This window comes from Aquarana catesbeiana, linkage group LG12 (assembly GCF_042186555.1).
Source record: "Aquarana catesbeiana isolate 2022-GZ linkage group LG12, ASM4218655v1, whole genome shotgun sequence".
NCBI lineage: Eukaryota > Metazoa > Chordata > Amphibia > Anura > Ranidae > Aquarana > Aquarana catesbeiana.
Genome location: NC_133335.1, coordinates 19,175,375 through 19,202,655, shown reverse-complemented (window position 1 = coordinate 19,202,655; position 27,281 = coordinate 19,175,375). Strand labels below are relative to the sequence as shown.

Below are 27,281 nucleotides of genomic sequence, written 5' to 3'. Positions count from 1 at the left end.
AGCGCCTCCGGACCGGCGCGGTGAAAGAAAAAAAAATCGATTTGCTTAAATTTTGAATCGATTTGACCTCTCAACTCGATTCAAGATTTAAATCGATTTTTTTCCCAGCCCTACTTTAGAGTGCAGTGGAGGGGTTTGTGGTCTTAAAGACCCCCAATCTCTTCATAAAGAGTACCTGTCAAATGCCCATTACTGTCACAAGGGATGTTTACATTCCTTGTGACAGCAATAACAGTGATAAAAAAACCAAAAAAATGTAAAATGACAGTGTAAAAAAGAAAACATTTTTTAAGTGTACAAAATATCGGAAAAAAATATCGGCTATAGGCAGGAGAGAAGGCTGAAATATCGGTATCGTATTGGCACCGAAAAAATGATATTGGTCGATCCCTAGTAGGAATAGTGACCCATCATTGGTATCAATAGGAGGAAAAGTGCCCCTTCATTGGTGTCAGTGAAATAGTGTCAGTGTAAGGAATAGTGACCCATCATTGGTGTCAGTGGGAGGAATAGTGACCCATTATTGGTGTCAGTGGGAGAGGAATAGTGACCCATTATTGGTGTCAGTGGGAGAGGAATAGTGACCCATTATTGGTGTCAGTGGAAGGAATAGTGACCCATTATTGGTGTCAGTGGAAGGAATAGTGACCCATTATTGGTGTCAATGGAAGGAATAGTGCCCCATCAATGGTGTCAGTGGGAGGAATAGTGACCCATTATTGGTGTCAGTGGAAGGAATAGTGACCCATTATTGGTGTCAGTGGAATGAATAGTGACCCATTCTTGGTGTCAGTGGAATGAATAGTGACCCATTATTGGTGTCAGTGGAATGAATAGTGACCCATTCTTGGTGTCAGTGGAATAAATAGTGACCCATTATTGGTGTCAGTGGGAGGAAAAGTGCCCCTTCATTTGTGTCAATAGGAGGAAAAGTGCCCCTTCATTGGTGTCAGTGAAATAGTTCCCCATTATTGGTGTCAGTGGGAGGAATAGCACCCAATCATTGGTATCAATGGTAGAAATAGTGCCCCTTCATTGGTATCAGTAGGAGGAAAAGTGCCCTGTCATTAGTGTCAGTGGAATAATGCCCCATTATTGGTATCAGTGGGAGGAATCGTGACCCATCATTGATGTTAGTAGGAGGAAAAGTGCCCCATCATTGGTATCAGTGGGAGAAATAGTGACCCATGTTTGATGCCAGATAGAGGAATAGTGCCCCATCATTGGTGTCTCAGATGGAGGAATAGTTCACCATTGTTGGTGTCAGTTGGAGGAATAGTTCACCATTGTTGATGTCAATGGAAGAATTGGTACCCCAAGGGTTGGTTAAATGCAAGTCAAAGGCTGCAGGTTGGGGACCAGTGCCATGTAAGCAGGCCTGAAACATAGACTTAACCTTACCCTGTCTCTGGGACAGGAAACAATAGATAATCTTCCCAAGGAAACACAGGCAAAGAAAGTGACCTGACGGGGCTTCTAATTCTTCCACTTTAAGCACAGAATGTAATGTTTATTTTAGGAAACACGGGTCTACCATTATCCAGAAATAATGAAACCGGCGCTGGATTGGAAAAGCAGCCGGCTCTGGTACAGCACAGCGCCTTATGCTGGTTCCTGTTTGTCGTCTTCTTTGAAGTTGATACTTTTGACCAGCTCAGTAATAAGCTCTTGCAGGACTTTTGATCTTTGCTTTCCCACTTCCAGCACGCTTGTGTGATCCACCGAATCCACCATCTCATAGGCCTGGGCCACGCGGTTCGTGATCAGAGAGAGGCCAAACACTCGCATTCCACAGTGCTTTGCAACCACCACCTCGGGTGCTGTGCTCATACCTGAAAACAAGAGGTCATTTTACTTTAAAGCACATCATTAAAAGTCAGTTGCTTAAAGGGGATCTTTGTGTGTGTGTGTGTGTGTGTGTGTGTGTGTGTGTGTGTGTGTGTGTGGGGGGGGGTTCTTATCTTGGACTGCAAAATAATTAGCCTTTATGATGTGGATATCTGAGATTGGAAGTAGTTAAAAGAAAATGGGCAGGGCTGACACCACTCAGTTCACACTGAGTTCTGTAAATGTTTTTATTTTGCCCTGACATACATTTTAAAATCTTCTGTCATTTAATGGAATACAGTTTATTTAAATTGCAGCCTTGAGCCTCCAATGGAGATAGATGTTCCTCTTTCAAAATATATATGGGTTCATTGACCATTTCAAGTACACAATGTTAATAAAGTTCAGCCTTGAAATCTGTCTATCTGTCTGAGCAACATTACCATAGATGTGTCACAACAGGGGGCAATAAACACAAGACTACGGCCACTGATCTCACTGATACCCAGTGGGGGCTGGTGCTCAAAATTTTTTTGGGGGGGGGCGCAAACAAACTGAAAAATGTCACTGTTAGTAATGCAGGGCCGTAAATAGCCGTTTATCAAGTGATTATGTATCATTACTGCTAGATAAAACTGTGCCCATCATATGCAGCCTCACTGTGCCCATCAAATGCAGCCTCACTGTGCCTGTCAATTGCAGCCTCACTGTGCCCGTCAAATGCAGCCTCACTGTGCCCGTCAAATGCAGCCTCACTGTGCCCGTCAAATGCAGCCTCACTGTGCCCGTCAACTGCAGCCTCACTGTGCCCATCAAATGCAGCCTCACTGTGCCCATCATATGCAGCCTCACTGTGCCCATCATATGCAGCCTCACTGTGCCCGTCAATTGCAGCCTCACTGTGCCCATCATATGCAGCCTCACTGTGCCCGTCAATTGCAGCCTCACTGTGCCCGTCAATTGCAGCTTCACTGTGCCCATCAATTGTAGCCTAACTGTACCCGTCAGTTGCAGCCTCACTGTGCCCGTCATATGCAGCCTCACTGTGCCCATCATATGCAGCCTCACTGTGCCCATCAAATGCAGACCCACAATGCCCCAGCCATGTTCATTGCACAAACTTGCAGGGTAGTTGTGGTGCACCTTATTCATAACTCCAGCCAAAAAAATAATACTTTTGAAGTTTTATGGATAGCATAGGGAAGGGTTAAACCCCTGTAACACTTTTTGTTGCTGTCTGTGCCCCTGTTTAGAAGATTACACCACACTTTCTGTCCCTATAACAATCGGATTTTCTAAATTTTGGGTTGTTGTGGAAACAAGGATTGGTGATAAAGCTTCAGTGGAGATACCTTTTTCCCCATGATAACTCTAATGCCGCGTACGCACGAGCGGACTTTACGGCAGACTTTGTCTGGCGTACTTTTCAACGGACTTTACGACGGACTTTCCGAATGAACTGACTTGCCTACACACAATCAACCAAAGTCCGACGGATTCGTACGTGATGACGTACGACCGGACTAAAACAAGAAAGTTCATAGCCAGTAGCCAATAGCTGCCCTAGCTTCGGTTTTTGTCCGTCGGACTAGCATACAGACGAACGGACTTTTCGACCGGACTCGAGTCCGTCGGACAGATTTGAAACATGTTTCAAATCTAAGTCCGTCAAACTTTTGAGAAAACAAAGTCCGCTGGAGCCCACACACGATCGAATTGTCCGACGAAATCCGGTACGCCAGACCAAGTATGCCGTAAAGTCTGATCGTGTGTACGCGGCATTACAGGAGTGAATTTCCCTTCCTAGGGGGTAGATTTCCTCTCACTTCCCGTTGTCTCCCTCCGTTTGTAAGTATAATGCAGCGTACACATGGGCGGACTTTTCAACCGGACTAGTCCGACGGTCTATCCGACGGACTTTCGGCGGACTTCCGTCGGACTTTCCCAACGAACGGACTTGCCTACACATGATCACACCACAGTCTGACAGATTCGTACGTGATGACGTACGACCGGACTAAAATAAGAAAGTTGATAGCCAGTGGCCAATAGCTGCCCTAGTGTCGGTTTTTGTCTGTCGGACTAGCATACAGACGAGCGGACTTTTTTAACCGGACTCAAGTCCGTCGGAAAGATTTGAAACATGTTCCAAATCTAAAGTCCGTCAGATTTTCGATCGAAAAAGTCCGCTGCAGGTCCAATGAAGCCCACACACGGTCGAATTGTCCGCCGGACTCGGTCCGTCGAACCAGTCCGGTCGAAAAGTCCGCTCGTGTGTACGCGGCCTAAGTCGTATGTAAGTTGGATGTTTGTAACTCGGGGGCTCACATGTTCAGTGTAATAATTACACTGAATAAGAAAAAATAAATAAAATAACCAATACCAGTAGTCATATTTAATTGATCATAATGTGATAAAATAAGGATAAAATATGATTGGCTACTATAGGCACTGTACACATCATTACTACCTTGTTAAGTAAATACTTTAATGCTATATTAAATATAGCATTAAAAAAATTAAAACCAACGAAAGAAACTTTAACTGATTTAGAATGCAAAGACCTACAGCGGAGCACAGCACTGGACAGGGGAGCGGGAGCTGCCAAAGTTAACTTTTCCTATTAACAGGCTGGTGATTGGTTGCTAGGCGGTCCAAGCAACCAATCACCAGCTTGTTAATAGAAAAAGTAAACTTTGGCAGCTCCTGCCCAATCCCCCTCCCCGCCTCATCTAGTTCTTTGCCGATTCCCGCTATATGCCAGGCCCTGCTAAGAGAATGACAGGGGGCGGAGAATCGCCGGAATCACTGCTATGCCATGTAGACACGGGCGGACTTTTCGGCATCAAAGGTCTGACGGTCTTTTCGACGGACTTTCGACGGAGTTACGACGGACTTTCTGACGAACGGACTTGCCTACACACAATCACATCAAGGTCCGACGGATTCGTACGTAATAACGTACGACCGGACTAAAATAAGGAAGTTCATAGCCAGTAGCCAATGCCTGCCCTAGCGTTGGTTTTCGTCTGTCGGACTAGCATACAGACGAGCGGATTTCTCGATAGGAACTGGGTCCGGCGGAAAGATTTGAAATGTTCCAAATCTAAAGTCCATCTGATTTTCGATTGAAAAAGTCAGCTGAAGGTCCGATGAAGCCCGCACACGGTCGAAAAGTCCGCCCGTGTGTACACGGCACTAGTTTCACCAGATTTGGAGTTAGATTTGGTGATGTTACTTCTGTGCTGCTCACTGTTCTCCTTGCTGGAGAGGAATCTGTACCTAAGGATCTGCAGAGCAAGGATCACCCTAATTCCCCTTTTTTTCAGTCTGTGGATCTCGGTTTTCTGAACTCGCCTGGTGTTTCCTGAATATTTCTCACCAGTCATCAGGGGGCAGCTCAGTCGTGAGAAAGCAAGATGGCCATCTCCACAGAGACACAGTGCAGAACAAGAATTTGGGTTTATTTACTAAAGCAGGAGAGTGCAAAATCAGGCTCACTTCTGCATAGAAACCATTCAGCTCACATGTTTTATTGCCAAAGCCTAACTGAAAAAGCTGAGGTGAGAATTAGATTGGTTTCTATGCAGAAGTGAGCCTGATTTTGCAGTCTCCAGCTTTAGTAAATAAACCCCTGTAAGTCAGCAATAGGCAAAAGATCACCTGCAAGGAGACCACATTTAATACTGGTGACTAGCTCTTGGTTTGCCTTTTTTGGGCACAACTTTCACAGTTCAGGTCCTCTTTAGGCTGGGTTCACACCTATGCGAATTGGATGTGGGTTTCCCTGCATCCAATTCGCATAGCAGGAGAATGTGGCCGGCTCACTGTGGAGCTGGTTGACATATCTCCGGGTGCGGCTGCGGAGCGCACTGCACAGAAACGCCGTGCGCCTTTAGCTCCGTTTCAGGGTTGAATTCAGACACAGATTCGGCCCTGATTCGTCCCTGAACTGGAGAATGGGGACGCACAGCGTTCCTGTGCGATCCGCAGCCGCTTCCAGTGTGAACCAAAAGTGGCCTCCCAACCTGAATTATTGTATGTCACTTTAGCATGCCATTTAGCACACATTATGTGATATTGAAACTTGATGAATCGGGGTCTATGGGTTTGCTCCGTCTCTGATGTTCTAAGGAGCTTTGTTGGGGGGAGGTAGTAGCTGAATAAAATTCTTTTATTTTTTTATTTTTAATTCATTCATTTATATTTCTATAGCGTTTTTTCCACTCGGGACCTAAAGCGCTTTTATCTGGATCTGGGGCAGAAGAGTAGGCAGCCATCTTGGACACGGTCAGTAAAATATCATACTAAGGACAATTTTAGACAGGAGCCAATTAACCTAACTGCATGTTTTGAAGTGTTGTAGGAAACCGGAGTACTGGGAGGAAACCCACAGGGGAGACATAGAGAATATCAGGACTCAGACAGTGTCACTTAACCTATTCTGTAATCCAAAACTCACCCACAGCATCAGCGCCCAGCCGCTGCAAGAACCTGGCTTCTGCGACGGACTCAAAGTTTGGTCCCCCTACCATACAGTACACCCCTTCATGGGTGAAGTCTGCATGGCCGAGCCGGCGAGAGATTTCCAAGGCAGCGGAGCGCAGGCCCTGATCGTACATGTCCCAGAGGGAGGGGAAGCGAGGACCGAACCTGCAACACGGAAAGGAATATTACTTCTTCTTAGAGTGGCCATGTTATAGATCTCTGCACTACTAACATTACCTTTATATTATTAAATGGCAAAATATCTACACTACACACTAGAGCTGCACGATTCTGGCCAAAATGAGAATCACAATTTTTTTGCTTAGGATAAAAAGATCACGATTCTCGTGGCGTAAAATCTTTCACATTATACAAAAAATTTTTTTTTAGTAAACATCCCGTGTAATAGAAAAAAAAGCATGACAGGTCCTCTTAAATATGAGATCTGGGGTCAAAAAGACCTCAGATCTCATATTTACACTAAAATGCAATAATAAAAAAAAAAAAAAAAAAAAAAAGACCCTTTAAGAGCTGTGGGCGTAAGTGATGTTTTGACGTCGCCTCCGCCCTACATTGTTATGGAGACTGGTGGGTGCCATCTTCCCCTCACTCATCTCCATGCCCAGCAAGGGTGAAGATCCGATTGCCTCCGCCACTGCCGACGACTCCGGTAAGTGGCGGAGCGCGGCAGCCCCCTCCCGCCTGCGAATCCACTGCAGAGACCACTCTTATCAGAAACTGGACCGGACCGGCCGAACAAGAGGATACCGGGGTTATGGCAGCTAGCTGCTGCCATTACAACTCTATCCCCCATCAAAGTAAGGACGTATATATCGGCGTGCGGCGGTCGGGAAGTGGTTTTAATAAAGGAATTGTCAAAAACTTGTGTTGTGTTTTTTATTTACTTTTTACACTTTTTTGGTGAATGTGAGTAGTACCCCATACTCATTCACATGGGGGGGGGGCTGCAGGACAGCAAATATACATTATTACACCACATGTAAATGATCACCACTGCCCAATGCGTTTTAAGAGGAAGCTGGTCACAGATTTCCCTCACCTCTCATCGTTTGGCCCTCTCAGGGGGTTTAAGGCAGCCAATCCCGGCATATTGATGTGATCTCGGATGATCATGAGGTCCCCTGGGCTGTACGTCTCACAAAGTGACCCCGCAGCATTTGTCACCATCAGGACCTTGACCCCCATGAGCGTAAACACTCGGATGGGGAGAGTAACCTGGAAAGACATCGTCAGAATGACAGCGACCGATGGGGTAAAGGTGTGCTGTACAAGGCTGTACGTCCTATACAAAACACAGATAAGAGTGAGCCTGAAGTCCATGAACTGGAGTGAGCCGTGAATCCAATACAGGAATCCCATACACTGTACAGGACCAGAGACACCTCACTGCACAGTACTGACCCTTCATAAATGCTGGCGATCCTAGTATACGGAATGGGAGATCTGATACTGTGCAAAATTACATATACTATATATAGAGCAAGAAGAAAGACTGAGACGTGAACCAAACAAACATAGCAAGAGAAGTGCTACTGTGCTGTGCTTGTACATATAGAATAAGAAGAGATACTGAGAATTACACCCGGCATACAGGACAAGAGAAGTGGTACTGTGCGGAATCCATACATACATAATAAGAAGAGATACCGAGAACTACACCCAGCATACAGGACAAGAGAAGTGGTACCGTGCAGAATCCATACATACAGAATGAAAACAGATACTGAGAATTACACCCGGCATACATGCTACTGTGCTGTGCCTGTACATATAGAAGAAGAACAGATACTGAGAATTACACCCAGCGTACATGACAAGAGAAGTGGTACTGTGCAGAGTCCATACATACAGAATAAGAAGAGATACTGAGAATTACACCCGGCATACAGAAAAAGAGAAGTAGTACTGTGCACAGTCCATACATACAGAATAAAAACAGATACTGAGAATTACACCCGGCATACAAGGCAAGAGAAGTGGTACTGTGCAGAGTCCATACATACAGAATAAGAACAGACAATGAGAATTACACCCATTCAGCATACGGGACAAGAGAAGTGGTACTGTGCCGAGTCCATACATACAGAATAAAAACAGATACCGAAAATTACACCCTGCATACAGGACAAGAGAAGTGGTATTCTGCAGAGTCTACACATACAGAATAAGAAGAAATACTGAGAATTACACCCGGTATACAGGACAAGAGAAGTAGTACTGTGCAGTATCATTCCATACAGAATAAGAACAGATACCGAGGAATACACTCACTGTGGCACTGTACATGATGGTACACTGCTTTCTAGGCACTGACAATTAGGAAGGATGCCCGACTTTGTATCAGTGTAGTTGGTATTGAATTAAGAAGTAGGCAGCACAGTACAAGGAATGTATTTCTCAGATAGAACTCAAAGAGTCAGTCATCCTCCTGTCACATGTGTAGATCACAAAGTCTTACTTTCCAAAGCGGATATCCTTCGTAGACGTGGAAGCGACCTTTCATAACAACGCATGACTTGCCTTGAAGGATGCCAAAAACCAGCTGCCCTGAATGCCCAACCACTGGAATGACAGAGAATACAGAATAATGAGAGGTCTTCGTAAATAAGAGGTAGTGACATAGGTCAGATGAAGAATTGGAGGAAGTGGCCATTTTTTTGGAGAATGAGCGGAGAATGTCGATTTTTGTGAAACCATGAAAGCAGCCATTGGGGGGAATTCACTAAAACTGGAGCGCTCACAATCTGGTGCAGCTGTGCGTGGTAGCCAATCAGCTTCTAACCTCAGCTTGTTCAGTTAAGCTTTGACAATAAAACCTGGAAGCTGATTGGTTTCTATGCAGAGCAGCACCATTGTGTGCAGAGAATGGGTGGAAGCTGACATTTTTTGTGTAGAATTTTGCAAGCCGCCGTATTTTGTAGAGAGTTTCAGAAATTGGTCATATTCTTAAGTCATTTTGTAGAAGCCGCCATGTACCTGTGCTTGTAGGGAAATGTGGAATTTGGCTGTAGTCAAAGGTTTTTGCGCCAGTCAGCGTATCTGCGAGAAGCCCCAGACCGGAGCCACAGATGATGGCCATCACGGGAGGGGACTGTATACGGTCCATGAGCCAACGAGCTGTCTCCTCACAGTCCTCATACCTGTCAGATTAATAAAAACTAATGTGAGTCAGGGAAATTTTTTTTTCACAAAAAATCGTATTGGTTTTAAGGTATAAGGCCTCATACTCAGTGGATGCTTGGCCCTGGTGTATCAGGCTCTGGCGTTTAGGTGCGGGTAAAGATACAGGTGCATCATTCAACCCTACTGCCGGCAGCCTGTAAAAGGCTATGAGAGGCTGACAAGATCTGTGGTTGGATGGAGCACCGAATGATACTTACATTTAGGGCAGTATGCACCCAGGGACAAATGCCCGGAATGTAGACTGCTTGCGTTCCAGAGATTTGTCCCTGGGCTCATACTGCCCTAAATGTAAGTATCACTTGGTGCACCATCCAGCCCCACCCAGCCACAGTACCTGACACATAGACCTGCCAGCAGCTGGGTTGAAAGGTGCACCTATCCCTTCCAACTGCTTCTAATGCCGTGTACACACGGGCGGACTTTTCGACCGGACAGGTCCGACGGGACGAATCCGTCGGACAATCCGACCGTGTGTGGGCTTCATCGGACCTTCAGCTGACTTTTTTGGTCGAAAATTAGACAGACTCGTCCGGTCGAAAAATCCAAATCGTCTGTATGCTAGTCGGATGGACAAAAAAACGACGCTAAGGTAGCTATTGGCTATCAACTTCCTTATTTTAGTCCGGTCGTACATCATCACGTACGAATCCGTCGGACTTTGGTGTGATCGTGTGTAGGCAAGTCCGTTCGTTCGCAAGTCCGTCGGAAAGACCGTCGGACCTTCGATGCCGAAAAGTCCGCCCGTGTGTACACGGCATAAGACTCCTTTCACACTGGGGCCGCGGCCGCGTTAGCCCTAAAGTGCCGCTCGTTATAGCGCTGACGCGGACCGTGTACAGTGCTATTTAAGCTGCGCTTTTCGGCCGCTAGCGGGGCACTTTTAACCCCAAAGAAAGGGTTAAAAACTCCCGTGTTGCGGCGTTTCCGAAAGCGCTTTTTAGGCACTTACGAAGCGCTGCCTATTCATTCCAATGGGCAGGGCGTTTTGGGAGCGCTAAATACAGCATTCCCAAACGGTCCCCAAGATGCTGCTTGCAGGACTTTTCGGAACATCCCACAAGCGCACCGCCCCAGTGTGAAAAAATAACACTGGAATGAATAGGAGGCGGTTTTCAGGCGCTTAGCAGAGGCTATTTCCAGTGCTAAATCGCCTGAAAACCGCCCCAGTGTGAAAGGGGTCTAAATGCCAGGGACTCATAAGATGAGGCTACATGGGACTTGTAGTTCTGTAACAGCTGGAGGTCCACTAATTGCATATCCCTGCTTTAAACCCATTCATTAGATGTGATGTCTGCATTTGCTCACATAGGTTTTTCCCCCTCTGTTTTCACCTGGTGATCTGGCCAAGTAACACAGTAAACTGCCCCTGATTTCGAGGGACTGTCCCTGATTTGGAGCAATGTCCCTCTGTCCCTCATTCCTCCTCATTTGTCCCTCATTTTGGTCTGATCCATATAGTTGTATATAAAATGCACTTTTTATCTTTCAAAAAGTGTTTCCCAGCGCTAAACCTTTCATCCAAATTCTAAATTGCTGCATTTGTAAATGTTAAAAGCCAATATAAAGGAATAGTAGTGGTAAAAAAAAAGCACTTGTGGATTTAATTAACCTTTTTTTTTGGTTAATTCTCCTTTAAGGGGGTGTGGCGGGGGGCGTGTCCTATGCCTACATACATTTGTTAGTAGATGCCCCTCATTCCCATCTCAAAATGTTGGAAGGAGCACAGCAGACAGCAGCATTGTCAGTGTGTGTGTGTGGGGGGGGGGGGGGGCTGTTAAATGAACTAGCAGGTTTAAATACACTAACAAATTGAAAACAAACTTCAGCACACACTTTATAATCAGTTACAGCAAACAGTTTTTTTTTTCCTGTAAAAGTTTTACATGAATAAATAAAAGCTGATCATTCTTAGCACCCCTGCCAGTGTTAAATGGTTTGTATAATCCCTGTAAGTTGATACATCTGGAAAAGCGCTTGTTCTGTTGAAAAACAACAGACTTACTGGCTTGATTACCAGATGAACATAGAAAAAAGCCTAAAGAAAAAAGCCTAATGCAGCCATCACATGTAAGGATTGGTAAACTGCAATATAATACATATTTGCTTTTGGGTTTAATCACTTCCTGCCCGCCAGCCATCATATGACGTCCTTGACTTTGTGGGGGGTATATCTGAATGATGGGCACAGCTACAGGCATCATTCAGATATCGGCTTCTTCAGCCGGCGATTCCCTACACCATGAGAACAATCATATCGGCTGTTCCGCTGCCATCGGTGAGTCCTACAACGGATCCGCCAGCCCCGGATGTTTACCATAGAGATTTCCGGCGGACCAGATGGTCGCCGGAGTCTCTATGATCGTTCGGAGGCCGGGCACGATGTTGTGATGTCACGCCCGGCCTTGGCATTCAAACAAACGGAGCCGCCTAGGAAGCCGAGATCGTTTTTTTTTTTTTTTTATTTCAGGCTTCCCAGCCTAGAGGTGAGATGTGGGGTCTTATTGACCCCCATATCTCTCTGTAAATAGGACCTGTCATGCCATATTCCTATTACAAGGGATGTTTACATCCCTTGTAATAGGAAAAAAAATGATAATTTTTTTTAAAAAAGTGTCGAACTAGAAAAAAAAAAAAGTAAAATTAACAATAAAAAAAAAAAAAAAAAATTTAAAGCGCCCCTGTCCCTGTGTGCTCGCACGCAGAAGCGAAAGCATACGTAAGTCCCGTCCACAGATGAAAACGGTGTTCAAACCACACATGTGAGGTATCGCCGCGAACGTTAGAGCGAGAGCAATAATTCTAGCCCTAGACCTCCTCTGTAACTCAAAACATGTAACCTGTAAAAAAATGTAAAGCGTCGCCTATGGGGATTTTTAAGTACCGAAGTTTGGCGCCATTCCACGAGCGTGTGCAATTTTGAAGCGTGACATGTTAGGTATCTATTTACTCGGCATAACTTCATCTTGCAAAAAAATTGGGCTAACTTTACTGTTATGTTTTTTTTAAAGCACAAATCTTTTTTTTTTTTTTTTTTTTTAAAAACACTATTGAAAAATTGCTGCGCAAATACCGTGCAAAAGTTGCAACGACCGCCATTATATTCTCTAGGGTCTTTGCAAAAAAAAAAAAAAAACATATAGAATGTTTGGGGGTTCTATGTAATTTTCTAGCAAAAAAAAAAAAAAGATGATTTTTTACATTGTAGGAGAGAAATGTCAGAATTGGCCTGGATGGCAAGTGAACGTCTGAATAGGTCTGATCTGCTTGCTGACAACTCTCAAAGTAGCCGATTCACCAAAACTGGAAGAAAAAGTTTATGGAAAAATCAGGTAAGAATTATCATTGGTTGCTGCAGGCAATTACTCAACTTTTTTTTCCCCCTCGCTGGTTTTAATGAATCAAACCCCGGAGATTGCAGTTGTGACTTGCTTTACTCTTATCCTCATTTAGGAGTCTCACCCCCCGTTGCAATCCTTACAATGTAAGATTAATCAAATTTTCAATAGGAAAGGGGAACAGGGACCACCAGTGCACTTAGTCCACTTAGCTCCAGGTTTTCCTGAGAGATCTATCAGAACAGCGTGAGATTCACCTATCCTGCATTCAGACAAAACTGAGACGTTTTGGGAGGACCTACCAAAGACTGGAACGTTCTTGCTCCCCCCCCCTACTAAGTAGTATCCACTTACCTGAAATCCTCATTGCTCTGCATGGTCTTCCTGTCTCCCATCTGTCAGCTGCTGTTAGAATGTCACTGTGGACCAGATATATAAGGATCTCTTGTATAGCCTGGGGCTGCAGTTAATGATTTGCACGGGACAGTCGGTGGTTGGGAGGAGGGCAGTGGGCGTTGTGGTGTCTTCTCCCATCACTCATGAGGGATGAGGCTGGAATTACTTCCTAGACTTGTACTAACTGTTACCTATACTTACTTACCTGTTGAAGAATCAAACCCAAGCTGATGACCAGCATATGCAATGCTGGAACAAGGTCCTTTAAGAGGGAGTCCCGCGAAATTTTTTTTTTTTTAAAGTCAGCAGCTACAAATACTGCAACTCACCTGTCCCCGAATCCAGCGGTGTGGGCACCCGAGGCCGAACCGTCCCTCGGGGCCTCGGCAGCTGCCGCCGCCATTCTCTATGAGGGAATCAGGAAGTGAAGTGTCGCGGCTTCACTTCCCGTTCCCCTACTGCGCATGCGCGAGTCGTGTTGCGCGTCCTAACTGGTCCCCGCTATCTCCTGGGACCCGTGTGTGTCCCAGCAGACAGTGCGGGGGGACAGGAAGAGGCATAGACCCCTGTGGGAGTCTATGCCGGAAGTGGGTGCAAATACCTGTCTTAGATAGGTATCTGCACCCCTCTCCGCCCTGAAAGGTGCCAAATGTGACACTGGAGGGGGGGAGGGTTCCGAAAAGCGGAAGTTCAATTTTGGTGTGAACCTCTGCTTTTAGCACCAAAGGCAAAAAAGGTAAAACTGCACCCCATTCCACCGGTGACCTCGGAACTACCTTAGCAACATAGGTTGCGGGTGTTTTCCTTTTTTTTTTGTGCCCCCTTCTTTTCTTCTTTGCGCACCCAAAGTGGCCTCCTCTTCTTTCTGCCCCTCAGCCCAGCCTTGTCTGATGACCCCGCAGTCAGGATTTCTTGCCTTGCAAGATGGATCTACATTTTTAAAGTGATACTAAACACACACTGTTTATTTTACATAGTCCCTTCTCTTTTTCTATGTGGATGAAGGCACTGTAATTATTTTATGTTAAAAAAAAAACATCTAAGTACCTTTTTCCTGATCGATATCCATCTGTCACATGACCCGGCTCTCTCCCAGCCTGTCTGCAGGGAAAGATAAGCAGGAGGAGCTTCTTGTCCTCTGCTGCTGGTCACACGTTCAAAATAAAAAAAATCAGCCTTTGGAATACAGAGTAAAAATAAATAATACCAATAAACTGCTTTAAATTGGCATACAAATCTATATTTGAAATCAAATGCTTATTATTTTTTGGCAATACCATGGTGTGGGCGGATTCACGCCAGTCACAGGCTGTGTCACGCCCCTCCAGCCTGTGTTTTAGAATAAGAGGGAGGTGAAGCCTCCATCAATCTACATGTAATATCCCACCCCCATTGTGTTTTGCTGGTTAGTAGGCATGGAGGAGGAGGGAGGGATTAGACTGTTATTTAGCACTGTGTATACGCCCACATGTGTGACTCTATAGTCACATGGGCTGCTCAGATGTTACAGGGAGGAAATGCTAAGCATAGAAACTCACTGAAAACTGAGCACGTGCAGAGTTGCCACCACAGCTGCAAAATTCCTAGATGAATTGGGGATCTGGACAGAAGGGGGAGATGGAGAGTAGCAAAATAGCAGGATCAACTAGGTTTTTTTTGTAGAATACGGAAAATGTATCTCATAGTGACTGAGTGAGCATGAACAGCATGTAATCCACCATTTGTTGGTAGTTTTTTATGATGTGGGTTTAGTGGCACTTTAAAGTAAGAATAAATCTTCACTGGGGGGGTGGGCAGAACTTTCAAAGAGAAAGTTCCGCCCACCCCCCATCCACCTGCAACCCCCTGGGACTTATCATACATCCCATGTTCCGGGAGGCTGCAGGACCAGTTTGAAAGCGATGAGTGATCTTACGCATGTGCAGTCAGGGGTCGACTGTGACTTGCTGATGGTTCTCAGCCGCCCCCCCACCATTGCACACAACACACAGGTTCACACAACACTTTCATACTGGTCCTACATCCAATATGATGGCGCCAGAGAACTGAAAAATCTAAATTTCGGATATTCGAGAAATCGGAAATTCAAAAATCCAAAATTTTGAAATATGAAAATTCGAAAATTTTGAAAATTCAGAAATTCGGCAAGCCAAAAAAAAAAGTGAAAATTTGAAAAATCAAAAGAACGATAATACAAAAACCCGAAAATCTGAAATAGTAACTAATAATAAGTCAACTATTACTAACTGTTAAATTATAGGTATTGGAATTTCCTTTCAAATTTGGTTGTTTGTGAACATAACAAATACAAATTTATCCGAAGTTCGTACTAACGGATGCCGTATCTAAAAGAATGGAACGTAACAAATTAATAATAAATAACAATAATAATAAAAAAGTACTATTATTATTTATTATTATTTCATTCCGTTCCATTTGTTTAGCATTCTTTATTTCGGATAATTCGTAACTTCAGATAAATTTGTATTTGTTACGTTCACTAACAGCCAAATTTGAAAGGAAATTCCAATACCTATAATTTAATAGTTAGTTAGCTAGTTAGTTCATTCTAATTTTTTGATTTCCGTTCTTTCTAATTTTCAGATTTTCCTTTCTTATTTTTGAATTTTCTGATTTTCTAATTTTTGAAATTCCGAATTTACGACTTTAGGAATTCCGATTTTTTTGAAATGACAAATTTTCGAATTTACGAATTTCCAAATTATGAATCTCCGAATTTTCGAATTTACAAATTCCGAATCTTCGAATTTACAAATTTTTGAATTTACAAATTTTTCTAATTTACGAATTTTTAGAATTTACGAATTTTTCAAATTGTCGAATTTACGAAAAAAACGAATGAAACGAAAACGAACACATTTTTCGGCAGTGCACATGTCTAGGGAGTAGTAATCTTAGGTTTTTTTTAATTCTTTATTTAGAATTTTTTTATCATGACATGGTAGCAAATACAAATGTACCAAGATAATACAGATATACAGGCACAGGGAAGATCAAAATATACTGAAACATTTTGGTTTGAAACCATAAAACCTGAAATAACACTATGCCCTTGTTCCTAGTTTTGGAAAAAAAGAAGGAAGATTTGTGCAGAGATTGTACAGCGAGATTGTAACATGTATGTCCTTGGGATGTACTGATATATCGGCCGTCGAAAATTAATGGCCCGAAAATAGGGTTATCAGCATTTGCCGATTTAAAAAAAAAACAAAGGTGTGGATAATGGCATGCTGTTGTGTCCCTTAGACTTCAATGCAAAATCGTGCCTCATAGACTTTAATGCAAAATTGTGTCCCATAGACTTCAATGCAAAATATCTCCTAGGGACGTCAAGGCAAAGTCGCGTCCCATAGACTTCAATGCAAAGTCGTGGCCTAAAGACTTGAATTCAAAGTCACGTCCCATAGACTCCAATGCAAATACGCCCCCTAGTGACTTCAATGCATAATTGCATGCCATAGACTTCAATGCAAAATCGTATCCTTTAGACTTCAATTAAAAATCGTGTCCCATAGTCTTCAATGCAAAATCGCGTCCCATAGACTTCAATGCAAAATCGCCTCCTAGTGACTTCAATGCGAAATTGTGCCCCATTAAAGAGGGAGTCCACCTAAAAAAAAAATATTAAAAGCCAGCAGCCACAAATACTGCAGCTGCTGACTTTTAATAAATGGACACTCACCTGTCCCAGGGTCCAGCGATGTCGGCAGCCAAAGCCGATGAATTGCTCGCTGCTGCCGCCATTCTCTGTGAGGGAATCAGGAAGTGAAGTGTTGTGGTTTCACTTCCCGGTTCCCTTACTTCGCATGCGTGAGTTGCGCTGCGCGTCCTAAGTGGTCCAGTCTATCTCCTGGGACCTGTGTGTTTCTCAGGAGACAGTGGGGGGGTCGAGAAGGGGCGTGACTCCTGTGGGAGTCTATTCCAGGAAGTGTAGTAGACAGGTACTGCACCCCCCTCCCTCCTGAAAGGTGCCAATTGTGACACCAGAGGGGGGGAGGAATCAGATGAGCGGAAGTTCCTCTTTTGGGTGGAACTCCGCTTTAACTTTAATGCAAGATCACTTCCCATTGACTTTAATGCAAAAACGCCCCGCTGTGACTTCGATGCAAAGTCGCTTCCCATTGACTTCAATGCAAAAACGCCCCGTAGTGTCTTCAGTGCAAAATTGCGTGCCATTGACTTCAACGCAAAAATGCTAGTCACATTAATTACATTTAAAAAAAAAATTTAAATACTGTCCATTTCGGTTTTCGGCCAATTGCATTCTCAATTTTCTGTTTCGGCACCGGAATTTTCTTTTCAGTGCACTACAAGTATGGCCTGCTTGACCACCTAAGAACCAAACCCATTTTTCAGACTCTGTGTTTACAAGTTAAAATCATTTTTTTTGCTAGAAAATGACTTAAAACCGCCAAACATTATATATATTATTCTCTAACACCCTAGAGAATAAAATGGCGGTCGTTGCAATACTTTCAGTCACATCGTATTTGCGCAGCGGTCTTACAAGCGAGATCTGGGGTCAAAAAGACCTCAGATCTCATATTTACACTAAAATGCAATAAAAAAAATCTCCTTTAAGAGCATTGGGTGTAAGTGACGTCGCTTCCGCCCTCCAATGCTTTGGAGATGGGCGGGGGCCATCTTCCCCTCACTCGGCATCCAGGCAGTGAGGTGATCATCTCCAACGCTACCGGCGGGTCCGATAAGCAGCGGAGACGACTGGCACCTCTCCCGCCACGATAAAAGTGATCTTGTAGCGAATCCGCCACGGAGACCTCTTATATCTCAAAGAGAAACGCACGGCCTTCCCGAAAACATTGTGGGTTATGGCAGCTAGCGGCTGCCATAACAACGGTATTTAGCGTCAAAGTACCGATGTACGGGTACGACGTTTTCCATGAAGTGTGAACTAAACTCAAATGACAATTGTATTCTGCCCCCCCTTTACAAAAATGTTAGAAATCGTTAGGCCCCTTTCACACGGGTCGGACTCCACTTAACTCCAGTTTGCTCAGCAGGGGATCTGTCCGCAGAGCGGGAGGATGACCGTCCGTGTCTGCTCAGTTTATGCAGAGTAGACACAGACAGAGCCCTGTTATGCTCTATGGGCAGTTGGATGCATACGGACTGGCTGTCTGTTTACACCCGTCTACCCTCCGACCCGATCCCCTTCCCTTTGTTTGTGCTGGATTGGATTGGAGGTAGGCGGGTTTGAACAGACACAAGTCCATTTACATCCGCTGCTCCTTAGAGGTGAATGGAGGGTCCAATCAGGTCTGCCTGAAAAACAGACAGGCGGACCCAATCGGACTTCTCGTGTGAAAGGGACCTTATTCAGTTTTTTACCATTGTACCTCTTTTTTGCACTTCCAGGTTTCTGGCCTAGGCCAGGGCCCCACTTCCTCCTGGGATTGCTATGTCGCTGCCATCCCCCCAGGCAGTGGGTTAGTAAGACCGCACACAGGGGGACCCTGACAGCAGGGAGATCGGAGGGGTGGTGCGGGGGGGGGGGGGACAATTGCAGAGGGGACAACAGGGAAGGGAGAGGGAGGCGCCAGGTAGCCGCTGGTGCAATAGTTTTTCACTTTACTTTTTTTTTTTTTTTTTAAAAACAAACATGTTATACTTACCTCCACTGTGCAGCTCGTTTTGCACAGAGTGGCCCCGAACCTGGTTTTCTGGGGTCCCTCGACTCCCCCCCGCAAGGACTCAACACCTTCATGCCAGCTCCCTCGCATGGTGTTGAGTGCTTGCTGGCGCGCTCCCGTGATACAGCCGGCGGCCATACCCGCTCGCTGTATCACTCGACCCTGCCCCCCCCCCCGGCGCGCCGCGTCATTGGATGTGATTGACAGCAGCGCGAGCCAATGGCTGCGCTGCTTTCAGTCCATCCACTCTAGCCAATCAACGACCAGGCTGAGCGGCGAAGAGGATGTCGGGGGCGAGCGCTGTTGTTATCACTGACAGGAGTGACCGGGGAGTATTAAACATAAGAGCTCTCATTTTAGAATGGTGGATACGAATCATTGATGAATACAAAACCCGTTCTAGATATAGAACCCAACTTGTGACTGCTCCAGCTCTCTCCCACAATGATCCTGTGCTCTGATTTAATTTATTTATTATAAGTTCAGCCCCCACTGCGTTCCTCATCAGGAAGAAGGAGAAGGAGCTTGTGCCTGCAATTATAAAACACTGGCTGGATTGTTGTGTGTGCACTTCTATTAAAGCCATACTCCATGAGATATCCGGTTTCAAGTTATAAACGCATAATGTAATTTTGTGCTTGCAAGCATTCAACAGGAGATGGTTAAAGACCGTGGCCATGCTGCATCCGATCACTATGATCTCTTCAAAAGCAAACTCTTTTCTGTAGGATTCAGGTTATACAAGCCGGGGCACCTAATTTTACCACAAAAAAAACTGGGAAAACGTATTGACTCGAGTATAAGCCTAGGGTGAGAAATTCGCAGCTACTGTAAGTGGAAAAGAGGGTCAACAATGCCCATTTGCAGCCTCACTGTGCCCATTTGCAGGCTCACTGTGCCCATTTGCAGGCTCACTGTGCCCATTTGCAGGCTCACTGTGCCCATTTGAAGCCATAGGTCCTCCGAACTTCAAGAGTTAAGGTAGAAAAGGGGGGGGAATACCGCGCCCCTAACAAAATAAATTAAGCTAAAAATGAATATAGAGCAGCAAATAATAAATGAAATACATACATATAACATCAAATATATAGGAAATAGCTGCACAGCTATTTCCTTTATATTCAAGAGTTAAGGGTTCCTAGATGCCCCCTAGCTGCAGCCAAAATTTGGGGTCTCTGGACCCAAAGGGTCCGGAAATGACATTGCTGCAGTTGGGACACATTTGACTGAATTTGGGGCCACTGTATCTCGGGGCCACTTGGTGCTAGGAACCCCAAATTTGGTATGGAAACCTAGTGGAACTAGCACTACAACAAATCCAAAGCTGGGATTCCTAGCACCAAGTGGCCCCAAGATACGGGGGCCCCAAAGTCCGTTTGGAAAATGTCAAGCTCTTCTCTTTTTCTTTCTTTTCTCGGCGCCACTTGGGGCTGGGAACCCCAACCTTTGGATATGTTGTAGTGCTCCTTCCACTGGGTTTTCATACCACACCAAATTTGGGGTTCCTAGCACCAAGTGGCCCTGAGATACGGGGCACCAAAGTCAGTTCGGAAAATGTCATTCTCTGTTGCAGAAAAGTGCTTGACTCGAGTCTAAGCCGAGGAGGGCATTTTCAGCACAAAAAAAGTCCTGAGAAACTCGGCTTATACTCGAGTATATACGGTAATTCCTGACTCTATATAAACTTTTATTCTTCTTGTCCATAAATGCTGGTAGGTGGGTTGCTTGAGCCTGGAATGATGTAATGAAGAATATTTCAGAGACCTGACTGCCCGCTTCTCTCAGCTTCTCTCAGCTTCATCCAGAGAAGTACAGCCGATGCTCTACAAGGAAGGTAGGTACCGTATATCACCGAAGGCGGGGGTTCTGTTAGAAATCACAGGGCCCCCTATAAGCTTGTTTCTCATTGGTATCGATGTCCAGCATCCCTGCAGCGTATATACCCAGATGCATCTGACATATGTTGGCGGGGTCATTCTGCCAAGGGTTCGTTGATACACATTTGGTGGGAATGCCCCCAAATTCATAATTTTTGGGACAGGATCATGCAGCTGCACACTACAGTTACAGGTGAGCTAGTCCCCAATACACCACAGATTACTCTGCTAGCCATTCTCCCAGGCTACTATAGAAATATTAAAAAGGGTCTACTTAGACACTGGTTAACAGCGGCAAGATTGGTTATCCCGCGACATTGGCGATCAATACAATCCCCATCAGTGAAGGAATGGATAATGGAAATTGATTACATTGAGAGGATGGAGACCCTCCTGGCACATGAATTTTAAGGGAGTCATCAGGAAATGAGAATGATTTATGGGAACTTGAGCAGAATCTAAATAAGACATAATAATCTTTATTCTTTACATGATCTTTACGTGTTGCCATCATTTTCCCCCATTTTTTTTTTTTTAATTATTATTATTTTAATTTTTTTTTATTTTTTGCTATGTAAGCTTGTATAATGTATTTGTAAATTGACTGATGGTATGATTATGCCATTAACGTATGCATATTTGTCTATTTGTGTAATAATTTTCTAATAAAATTAAGATTGAGAAGAAATCACAGGGCCCCATACAGCCTACCTGACAGGACCCCCCCACCTCCCCTTTCCACTAGGGCAGTGATGGCGAGCCTTGGCACCCCAGATGTTTTGGAACTACATTTCCCATGATGCTCATGCACTCTGCAGTGTAGTGGAGCATCATGGGAAATGTAGTTCCAAAACATCTGGGGTGCCAAGGTTCACCATCACTGCACTCCAAATTACGAAAATCACAATTTTTTACAATAATTTTTTTTTTTTTTTTTTTACAATTTAAAAAAAGACTTAAAATTTATTTTTAAGATTTTTTAAAATTATTTTTTTAACTTTTTTTTTTTTACAACACTGTTGATGGGGGTGGGGGGGGGGTGGGTTAGGGGTGTGCTTGGATGAAATATCAGGGGTCTAAACGGCCCCTGACATCTCTACTTTGAGACACCAATCGCTCACTGTGTCCATTTCAGGAAAGGAAGGGGCCAGTATATGACATATTTACCTGCTTTTTTCCCCCACTCTCTCTATCTGCCTGTGCACCCGCAGCAGCCGGTACCGCTGCGGGGGGATGAGGTAGGGCCCAGGCACACAGGGGGGGAATCGGATGTGGGCAGTACAGGGAGTGGGATCAATGCGGCGGGACGGGAGGAAAATTACAGAACGATGCGCTGTGTCTGTGTCTCTCCCTCCAGCAGCTGAAAGCCGACGGGAGGGAGAGGGGAGGGGACTGGCTTTCAGCTGCTGGAGGGAGAGACACAGATACAGCGCATCGTTCTGTAATTGTCCTGCTGCCCCGATCCTCCTCCCTATGCTGCCCACATCTGATTCCCCCCTGTGTGCCCGGGCCCCCCCCCCCCCCCCCCCCCGCAGCGCTGCTCACTAAATTAGGGGAACTTGCAGTTTTTGTGAAAGGTCCACTTTAAAGGTAATGTGTATTGTAGACTGTTTATATAACTGAATCACTGAAGCTCAGATTACGCGCACAGCTACACGAGTGCTGCTGCATTTCAGATTTTCAACTGGAGAGGAACAATTTTAAAGCAATGTGTTATAACCTGAAATCTTCTTTTAACCAGATCAGTGAGCTGGGAGAGTGACCGGACTGAAGCCAGGAAGTGACCAAGCCTCAGCCGGCCTTCAACGTGACTGTCAAGGTATTAACTGAATCTACCACAAAGTTTTAGACCTGTGAGAGAAGCCTCAGATGGAAGCTGTCATTCTATGGTTTTATTTGAGTTTGAGGGCCGTGAAGGGCAAGCTGAGGTCACATCTCAGGGCAAAGAATGGCAACTTCTATCTGAGGTTTCTCTCACAGGTCTATAGGTTTGTGGCGGATTAGCCTTAATTTTTTTGCTTTTTGATAGAACAAAATAACTAAATCCTACTTTATCTAATGTTAACATTATAAGTTTGCTAATAGAAGAGTTGCTTAAGACTCACCATACACATTACAATCTGACCATACACTCTATGTACAACCAACCTTTGATCTAACAAAACGATCTAAAAGAAGGACCTATCTGGGCTATGTGATCAATTTGTATCCAATTAGGCAGATCATTGCACTGTATACCTGGCCACTTGACCTCAGGAAGGTTTTACCCCCTTCCTGACCAGGCCTTTTTTTTGTTATTCGGCAGAGCGCTACTTTAAGTCCTCATGCACACGGACGTTTTTACAGCTGCTTTTTTGAGCTTTTTTTGCAGCTTAAAAAGGCCTGTCTATGTTAGTCTATGGCTTCATGCCCACCTAGGCGTTTTTGAGCTGCAAGTGGCATAGGCGTTTTTAAGCTGTAAAAAAAACCCAGGACCAGTGGGTTCTGAGAGATGTTTTTCAGCTGTAAAAACGCTCTAACGCTGAAAAACGCTCAAAAACGCTCAAAAACGTCATTCACCAAAGTTTTTTAGCGTTTTTGATCCATTGAAAAAAAAAAAAAAAAATTTGAAAAAAAAAAAAAACGCTCAAAAACGCTAACGCGGAAAAACGCTCAAAAACACTAACAAACGCTATTACAAAAACGCTGAAAAAGCTGAAAAAAGTCACTGCTAAAATACTGGCGTTTTCATAACGTTTTTTTAACAGCCTGTGTGCATGAGGGCTTAAGTGGTAGTAAACCCTTTTGTTTGTCTTTTTTTCTATAGGTAAGCCTAGAATAAGGCTTACCTATAGGTAACACGTTTAGGAGATATTTCACTTGTAGTGCGCCAACGTCGTCATCGGCGCATGGGCTGTGAAGAAACGGACCACCGTGCCGTTTCTTCCCCCCAGCGCGTGCCGTGACTGACGTCTCCCGTGCGCATGCCTGTAGCACAAAGTGGTCTGTAAAGGTTTACAACCACTTTAAAAAAGACCAAGTAAGTGTTACATGTGTTATCTTGGTTTTTTTCCAAACATCCATTTTACATTAGCCTCTTGCCACTTGCCCAAATTTTACAGCGAACAAGCGGCACAGGCAGGCCAGACCATGTAACTGTACGGCATAGGCCTACTTCTGGGTTAAGGACGCGTCACAAGTTAATCAACAGGTTTCAGCCAACGATTGTGGCTGAAACCTGCTGACCAGCTCTTTCAAATCACATTTACAAAGACACGGGACTCTGTTCAGAGCACAGGGATCTGGCTGCTTCTTCTCCCTGACAACTATATCTGTTAACAGCAGCACATATGACACACATTACACTTCACAGATAACCCCTTGATTGCTCGTAGACATTAACCCCTTCCCAGCCAGTGTCATTAAAGCAGAGTTCAACCCACAAATTGAACTTCCGCTGATCGGATCCCCCCCCCCCCCCCCGGTGTCACATTTGGCACCTTTCATATATTCTCAAGGTTGGATATTTTATCTTGAGTTATAGCCTCTGTTTTGGCATGGATCATTGCTTGATTGACTCTATTTTTAGTTTCAGCAACTTATTAACCACTTAAGGACCAGCCTCGTTTTGGATTTTAGGTGTTTACATGTTTAAAACAGGTTTTTCTGCTAGAAAATTACTTAGGACCCCCAAACATTATATATGGTTTTTCTTCTAACACCCTAGAGAATAAAATGGCGGTCATTGCAACACTTTTTTTTGCAGCGTATTTGCGCAGCGGTCTTAAAAGCGCACTTTTTTTTGAAAAAATTCACTTTTTTGAATAAAAAAATAAGACAACAGTAAAGTTAGCCCAATTTTTTTTTATATTGTGAAATATAATGTTGCGCTGAGTAAATTGATACCCAACATGTCACGCTTGAAAATTTCGCCCGCTCGTGGAATGGCGTCAAACTTTTACCCTCCAAAAATCTCCATCTACGCCGTGCCCCTCCTCCGTCGCCCCCCCCCCCCCCCCCCCCCGCTGTCTTTTGGAGACACAAAGGTCCCAGAAGACAGTAGGGAACCAGGCTGTGAAGCCGCAAGGCTTCGCTTCCTAAATTCCCTTACCGAAGATGGCGGCGCCTACATCCGAGAGCCGAGGGACGGGCGGCTTCGGGTGAGGACATCGCGGGCGCCCTGGACAGGTAAGTGTCCATATTTTAAAAGTCAGCAGCTGCAGTATTTTAAAAAATAATTTTGGCGGAACTCCGCTTTATACAGTATTATTAACTGATCGCTGTATTAGTGTCACTATTGATGTCAGTCAGTTAGTGTCCCTCCCAGCCTGTGTGTTAGCTCCAGATTGCCCACCACACTATCACAATCACACTGTACGTCACTGATCACTTCCATTACAGTACCTATAGCTGTGTAAATTCCATATTTGTAGATTTGCTATTACTTTCATACGAACCAATTAATATACACTTATTTGGATTTTTTTTACCAGAGATGTATCAGAATACATATTAAAAGGAATTATATTTTTTTCTTTATTAAGAAATTAGATTTTTACTGGATGTTTTATAACAAATTATCTATTAAAAAAGTGGTGATCAAATACCGCCAAAAGAAAGCGCTATTTATGTGAAAAAAAACGCACAATTATCAGTTAAAGTAGCACAGTGCTGAATAACAAAAATGGCCTGGTCATAAAGGGGTAAAATATACCGCAGGGCAAGTGGTTCCATTCTCAGTTACACATAAAATAAATGACACAGTTCAAATATGATTTTTTTTTTATTTTTCTTACTGTTATAAGAAATGACATTCTTCTTTAAAACTTTGTTCCATAACAACTCGCTTTTGAAAACATTCTTTAGGCCTTAATCGCACCGTGTACAGAGATGTGAGTTTTTCTGCACCTTTTTCTGCAAGAGCACAATGAAAACCATTGTTTTGTGCCCTGTTTACACCACAAAACTGGTATCATGTGCGGATTTTGTCTGCGCAGGAATCTTCAACATGTACCGCATGTACCGCATCCACTGCATTATGCTACTGGATGCCGGTCTGAGCTGTCAGAACTAAAGCAACTCTCGAGTGTGAAGCCACGATCAGCTTCCTATACATTACAACTATCATTCTGTTGGTTCTTCAACGGCTACCTTCAGGACTTGCCATTTGGCTCCAGTGTAACCTCAGAACACACCCTGTTGTTGTGCCTTCTCTCCATTTTTGTGTGGTGGTGGAGGGGGGTCGAATACTTTTGTTTTTTGATCGGCATGGATATTTAAAAAGTCCTTTAAAAACACGCACATGGAGTCGAGAATCTTTCTGGCAGACCTACCTTTCTACAGTTCTTAATTGGGATTATACATAATACTAATTCAGCAATTCACTACATATATAATAGAAATTTCTCTTGCTTATACCCACCCCTGAAGAAGGATATACGCACACTCCGAAACGCGTTGGGTGCAAGAGCATTTTATAATATGGCATGTACATTGTTGTTAAATATGCATTCCGGATATTATATGTTACATGATTGACATGATTTTATAATATACACTCAATAAATTATTTTTGTACCAAAACACTATTTTACTTTTCATGTGCCTTAAAAGTCCACCATCAGGGGATTGTCTTTTTCTAAACTCATTGCATATATCATAATTGAGATTAAAGCTGACCATCTGCCTCAAAGTGATCTGTACTTACATGGAATGAACTCATTGCATATAATTATAGAGATGTAAAAGCTGGCCATGTAAGTACAGATCATTTTGATGCAGTTGGCCAACTTGAACATTACAATAAATCTAAAAGTAACACAGCACACTAAGGTTTCCGGGCTCTGTGATGTCAGTTAACATTAGTCTCCTGAAAACAGGTTACAGAAAAAAAAACACACTTTTTTGACTTAAAAAATAAGACAACAGTGAAGTTAGCCCAATTTCTTTTTTATAATGTGAAAAATAAATGTTACGCCGAGTAAATTGATACCCAACCTGTCACGCTTCAAAATTGCGCCCGCTCATGGAATGGTGACAAACTTTGAGCCTTTAAAATCTCCATAGGCGACATTTAAAAATGTCTATTTTAGGTTATATGTGTAGAGTTACAGAGGAGATCTAGTGCTATAAGTATTTCTCTCACTCTAACGATCGTGGCGATACCTCACATGTGTAGTTTGAACACCGTTTTCATATGCGGGCGCGACTTACGTATGCGTTCGCTTCTGCGTGCGAGCTTGATGGGACAGGGCGCTTGAATTTTTTTTTTCTTATTTATTTTACTTTTTTTTTTTTTGCACTGTCCTTTTTAAAAAAAAAAAAAAAAATTGGGGTCACTTTTATTCCTATTACAAGGAATGTAAACATCTCTTGTAATAGAAAAAAAGCATGACAGGTCCTCTTTAATGTGAGATCGGCTGACGGAGGCACGTAAACTGACCATGGTGCAAGGGCTCAGCAGCCATGATACACCATGGTCAGTTTACAGGGGGGGAGGCAGA

The 27,281-nt window shown here is 44.0% G+C and overlaps 1 protein-coding gene and 1 long non-coding RNA gene across 2 annotated transcripts; one reads left to right on the top strand and one right to left on the bottom strand.

The window, feature by feature from the left end:
• Positions 1 to 13,397, bottom strand: LOC141113939 (purine nucleoside phosphorylase-like). Its single transcript, XM_073607300.1, has 6 exons — positions 13,209 to 13,397; positions 9,313 to 9,476; positions 8,795 to 8,898; positions 7,376 to 7,551; positions 6,290 to 6,480; positions 1 to 1,832 (listed from the first exon to the last, which is right to left on the bottom strand). Exons 1-6 carry the CDS (start codon positions 13,247 to 13,249, stop codon positions 1,603 to 1,605), a joined length of 906 nt encoding a protein of 301 aa, XP_073463401.1. The 5' UTR covers positions 13,250 to 13,397; the 3' UTR covers positions 1 to 1,602.
• On the top strand, positions 12,574 to 26,329 carry LOC141113940 (uncharacterized). Its single transcript, XR_012236835.1, has 4 exons — positions 12,574 to 12,848; positions 20,639 to 20,756; positions 22,541 to 22,618; positions 25,645 to 26,329. It is a non-coding gene; the product is annotated as an uncharacterized lncRNA (long non-coding RNA).
• The last annotated feature ends 952 nt before the right edge of the window (positions 26,330 to 27,281 follow it).